We start from the raw sequence: 5918 nt of genomic DNA on the forward strand, positions 1-5918 counted from the left end.
ACGCTGATCATTTCAGTTCTCTGACAAAGCAGATGATTGTTATAAGATCGAATGCAGACATTTTGTAGGATAAGTAGGTCAAATATGCTCCAAGCGTACATATAGGGAAAACCGTATGCATAAAAAGACAACACATGAGCAAGATTTGGGGGCCATATTGTTTAAACCGAGCTGCTACATTACACTGACAGTGTATAAGCCTATATAAGAAAATGCATATAATTCAAGTCAAATAGTGCACAATGCATAATATTGAAATACTTGCAATGATTAAGCATAAAGTGGATAAAGTGGTTGGATGGGGATGGGATATCCATTTTTATTGCATCACCTGTCAAGAGCATCCAATAGGCGTCGAGTGCATGAGCATTAATTGATGAAGGTGTCTCCAGACTGGCGCACCTCCCCTCACTGTCATTTTATTTGTCCAGCCACAATAGCAGCTGCATTTTAGCTGCTTTTTCTCTCTCTCCCTCCCCTTCACTCTCACAACTCCCCCTCTCTCTCTCTCTCTCTCTCTCTCTCTCCCTCCCTCTCTCTCGCTCTATCTTGCTGTTTTATTCCTCTGGCTGAGGCAGTTGTGCACACCTTCCCCTCGCCCTGCTCTCGACCAGAGGGGAGTGTAGCCGGCAGAGGCAGGTAGCAGCAGTCCTGGTGGATGCATCCGTCTCATTCCTCCACCATGTCGCACTCGGTGCGTCGAATGAATGCAGCCGGCTCACTGCATCTGACAGTCAGCATGTCAATGTTCGGCGTGGAGGTATGAGCAAGGATGCCCATGAATCCATAGCAGGGATTAATGCATTTGGAGCGGATCCATAAAACATGGGCGACCTGGAGTGTGGCTTTGAGGAAATGCAAGGAGTCAGGCTGGGCTACCTGCTCATCCAAGGCAAGCAAATGTTTGCTTTGTCTCAGGTCTTCACCGAGCTGCTCAAGAACATTCCACGCACCACCGTGCACAAGCGCATGGATCACCTGAACGTGAAGAAGCACCACTGTGACCTGGACGAGTTGCGCAAGCTCAAAGCAATAAACTCCATCGCGTTCCACGCAGCCAAGTGCACTCTCATATCTCGAGAGGACGTGGAGGCTCTCTACGTCTCCTGCAAGACCGAGCGGGTGTTGAAGTCCGGCAGCAACAAAAGGAAAGCGGCGTCGTGCGTCTCCGCGGACCGCCTCGCGTCCACGGAGCTCCTCCGTGCGGACGCCGAGCTCTGGCAGGAAAAAGTTTGGTTGAGTTTGCACGGCGTGCACGACAAAGCCGCCAAGGGGAGGAGAGAGCCCAGCGACTCCAAACTACCTCACTTTTACCACAAAACCCCCGGACGGGATTATCGCTCGGCCACAAAGTCCACTCACAGACACTTTAAAAACTATGAAACCGCCAAGTTGCAAGGGAATCGAGTGACATTCAGCCAGAGGCACTCGTTTTTCCGGAGCGCTCCTGCAGCAGCGCTCCAGTCCGCCATGGCTGCTCAGTCCAGGCTCTCTCGCACAGCCGGCGACCTTCATCACAAAAGGAAGAGGCGGCGCGAAGGGGGCGGCGGCAGGGACGGCTTGAGACACCCCTGGAGGAGCAGACACCACCAGCACGTCCCGCCGGTTCTGCTTGTCCAACCCAAATCATCCATTACGCATCGGACCGCTTTTGGTGCCTTCCAGCTCAGCCCGGACTTCTACATTCATCACCATCATCTCCAACCGAGCTTCCCGGAGAGCAGCGACACCGAGTCCAGCACCTATTCAGACCGGGCCTACCCCGACTCGGATTTTGGTTCCGGATTATCCACCAGCAGCAGCTCAGACGAGGAGGAGGAGGAGGAGGAGGACGATGAGGATGATACCCAGTCTGAAAGCACTGAGGTCAGCTCGGATGAGGAGGAAGAGGAGGAGAGTTCCTCTCATTCTGACTCCAGCTCCGTTTCTAGCCGGGTTTCGCTTCAGAGCATCCGGTTCAGACGGGCCCGAGTGGGAACCCTCCCCAAAACGCTTAACCCAATTAATGCACCTCTGGTTCTACAGCCCACTTTCCACTACAACAACCAGCAGCACCATGACGGCTCACCACTGCAGGCCCAGGCTGCATCCACACACGAGAAGTGGGAATTTAGGAATCACTCTGGATCCATACCCAAATTCCACTCAGTTATTTTCACCGAGACCAAATGGGACGAAGCTGGGACAAAGCAGGCCCTCCATGGATCACGCAGGACGTTAGTGTGTCCCATCAACGAGCATAAAGACGGCAAAGTACCGAGATATATCGATGAAAGTAGTGTGAGCTCCACCGGACCGAGACTCACTCCGCCTAAGAAAATAAAGACCGAGGCGGAGGAGTCCTCTGTGACGGCCTCCCCCGCCCCCGAGAGCGGCTGCAGGGTAGCCAGGACACCGCCCCCTGCTCTCCATAAAGTGAAATTAAAAGTGGAAGAGTGCTGCGATGAATACGAACACCACAGCCAGCCTACTGCGGCCAAATGCAAAGAACCACCGAGCAGCACCGCCGCACCAATGGAAGTTCGAACCACCGAAAGGGCCCCGGATGTGCCCTCCGCGTCACAGGGCCATAGCAGCACCCAGGAACCGCTCGATGAAGGGGACACGAGGGGTAATAATTGCAAGGCTCCAGTCCTGGGGAGGAGATCCAGGCTTTTCAGGACGCAATCAAAACAAGCCAGGGTCACCAGGGCTGCCTCCTCCTCCTCCTCCTGTGGCTCCCAGCCCTTCGAGGAAGCCTCCATGGAGGATTTACCCAGCCGACGTAGACGAAGCGGTGCGAACCCTGCAGCATGGACAGGAAAAATGCCTTTCAGCTTGATGGCTAGCTTCCCATTCTCGGCGTCGCTGGTTGTTGGCAGCGACGGGGATCTGTGCCCTGCTTACTCCCTCAACTCTCTGAAGGGCGCCGGGCCTCCCCCTCCGTCTCATCCCGTGTGGAGCTGGCAGCCAGGCGGACACATTCTCCCTCCCCCACACGCTCACAGGACGAGGAGATACTGAGCAGGGAAAAAACAAAAAAAGCAAATCTCCCCAAAATACACTTTTTTTAACCCAGTGTAAATGCATTTTCATTATAAACACAGTTGCAGTAAACGCCCACTGTGTGGACTGTGAGGCCCCTTTAGTGGATTTCTATATATTTTTAAACAAGCTACCAGCCCTAAGTGATATAAAATGACTTTTTCCCTCGACCTGTTGGATTGTATACTGTGCCAGGGTGTCTCTGGTTGGTGCTTTGTCTGAAAAACGGATAAACTGTTTTGATCAAGCTTTGGTGGATTTAAAAGCATATATCAGGGTTATTCCATCAGATGCCACTTGTTTTCTAACTGTGTTTCCCTCTAGGGTTTACATACTGACCACACATGTTCCCAAGCGTTCAATTTTATACTTAAAGTGGGATTGGTAATGTCTATCACAGATAAGCCTTTATTAGATTTGACAGGAATTTATTCCTGCTGGTTTTGGGAGTTTTTACCGTATTTTTTAATTTGTTTTTTCCTTTGAGTGCGTGTGATTTGGTGTTTTTATTTCTGTAAAGTATATATCCATGCAGGTCCCATAGACATTACACAAGCCTTATGAAGAGACAATCAAAAAATAAGCAAGTAAAAAACCCATATGGTTGAGACTCCATTAATATATCCGTGTGTTTACAAAAATGAATCTGGACAGTTTCAGGATTTATATGGGATATATTTAAGGTTTCAGTGTATAAGGAGGCCAGTGTTTACACCTTTTTCCAACCGGAAGGCCACTCAGAAACAACGTGTATCAATTCGCTCACTTCCATACTTACACTTTGCATTTTGAGTGCGTATATGCAAAGCGTAAGTACGGAAGTGCAGCTTTAGAGCAAAACAACGCAATATGCACTTTGTTCCTGTTTGGGGTCCTGTGTCAGCAGATAGGAGTTCGTGGCTTGCCTGATCAAAATTAGAAGACAATACGTTTTTAGAGACGCAATGATTTCATTTACAGCTAAATTTATTATTAATTCCAGGCTTAAAATCTAATACTAAGGCTTGTCTTTGCTGTGACGCCAGACTGTCAATCTGAATTTTGCTAAGGCACACCAAAAAACACCCTGTCTTTGTAAACGATGTAGCTTTATTTAACAAACACGCTAAATGTAACCTATTGAGCATCGATGAATGTAGTGACTCCAAGCTGTGTTCTGTAGCGTCAGTACACACACCTCCAACCACCAGGAACCATGTAATGGTGGCTGTTTTAAGGAAATGTGTTAGATGTTAGAATTCAGGACAAGCTCCTGCTAATTGGCAGGTTTTCTAACAGAGAGAAGGGGCAGTTAATGGCGACAAAAGGCTCCCTGGCTGAGAATGATGTCATTCATATGATTGTATTTAGAAGTGCTTTAAATCAGCATAACATGGTCAATGTTCTGCCATGTGCTTAAAGCATCCATACAGTACGTGTGTTCACCTCATGACAATTCAACCTCAGCGCCCTATTACCAGACAGGCTATTTTACAGGAGGTGCGACATGAGCAGGCCCCCGGTTTATAAAACACACACACACAGAAGGGGGGGATTGCACAGGGGGTGGTGGCGGGTTGCTGTGTTGCAAGAGCGAAGCTTTCAACCTTTAATCCGCATGTCAAAAGCAGACTGCACGGCGAAGGAGGAAGAGGAATAGCCTCATGCGCTTGAATTTGTGAGAGGTTGACAATATCACCCCACCAACCGTCCTCTACACGCACACACACACACACACACACACACACACACACACACACACACACACACACACACACACACACACACACACACACACACACACACACACGCACTCACACAGAATGGAAAGCTAAATGGATGTAGATGGCGCTCATGCTCTTATGGTATAGGCTCGGACAAACAGTCCAGTAATGCCAATTCTCATCATTCACAGTTTTTGATACTTGAGATCATATTTTGGGGAGTTTGAAGTCACTGGTTGTTTGTATGAAACTGAATATTTATTTTTGTGAAGATTTTTCTCATTTTTTGTTATTATTGTTGTTGTTGTGGTTACACATATATATTCATTTATATATGGGACAACTGCACTCAAAATGGAAACTTGAACAGTGGATTTCTATGAAGCACTTTCCTTTTTTTCCCTTTCTTTGTTGTTTTTTTTATTATTATTATTATTATTAAACATTCATTAAACATGACGGAGTGTGATAATTTTCTGGGTTTGAGTTTGCACTTTTCGGCCAAGAGGTGATATACAACTTGGTTTGTGGTTTGGATTTAGTAGGGGGAGGGGGGGTCATTAAGTGGGGTGTTGCTTTATTTATGATACATAATTTTGGCACGTTTTTCGTGGTAAACCTAGAAAGTGTTAGAAAGTAGTGTATAGGATATACAGTACATATCCAATGCTTGTCTGTAGGCATCTTGCATTTGGTTGACTCTTTAGTTTTTACTGGCTTTGGGGCCAAAGAAGTACATTGTGTTACTCTACTGCAATGTACGTCAAATTCGTTGTACCTGTTACACAATGACAATAAAAACACGACTTGCTGCAAGGCAACACTCGACAACAATTGCCTTGCATGCAATTACAGGGAGGTCACCAACATAAAACCATCATTCTCCATAATTAACAGGTAATTATGCCAATGGTGGTAAATTAAAGGAGGTGTGCACACACTTAAACATGCAGCACACTACCATAAAAGTGAGTAAAAAAAAATGCTGACCAGACCTGCTTTACGTGCCGTGTTTGACATGATGTTCCATTGATGAATGAAGCTCTCTGCGGGGTGTGTGTGTGCTCCAAGCCATGCAGAGCCCCGAAGGGCAGCCTTGGCTGGTCGGCCCCGTTTCTGCTGCTGCACTCCCGCCGCTGGGTGCTGCATGGAGGAGCCCAACTGGGAGAGTCAAGCGGCGAAATTCCAGTG

At 47.8% G+C, this 5918-nt stretch overlaps 1 protein-coding gene across 1 annotated transcript; it reads left to right on the forward strand.

Annotated features, from left to right (window-relative positions):
- Window positions 1-599: 599 nt before the first annotated feature.
- skida1 (SKI/DACH domain containing 1) lies at window positions 600-4806 on the forward strand. Its single transcript, XM_054765680.1, has one exon. It carries the CDS (start codon window positions 826-828, stop codon window positions 3001-3003), a length of 2178 nt encoding a protein of 725 aa, XP_054621655.1. The 5' UTR covers window positions 600-825; the 3' UTR covers window positions 3004-4806.
- The last annotated feature ends 1112 nt before the right edge of the window (window positions 4807-5918 follow it).

The sequence above is a fragment of the Dunckerocampus dactyliophorus genome, chromosome 21 (assembly GCF_027744805.1).
Source record: "Dunckerocampus dactyliophorus isolate RoL2022-P2 chromosome 21, RoL_Ddac_1.1, whole genome shotgun sequence".
Classification (NCBI taxonomy): domain Eukaryota; kingdom Metazoa; phylum Chordata; class Actinopteri; order Syngnathiformes; family Syngnathidae; genus Dunckerocampus; species Dunckerocampus dactyliophorus.

Coding starts and splice junctions, on each gene's coding strand:
- skida1 (XM_054765680.1), top strand. CDS start 826: ATGGGCGACCTGGAGTGTGGCTTTGAGGAAATGCAAGGAGTCAGGCTG.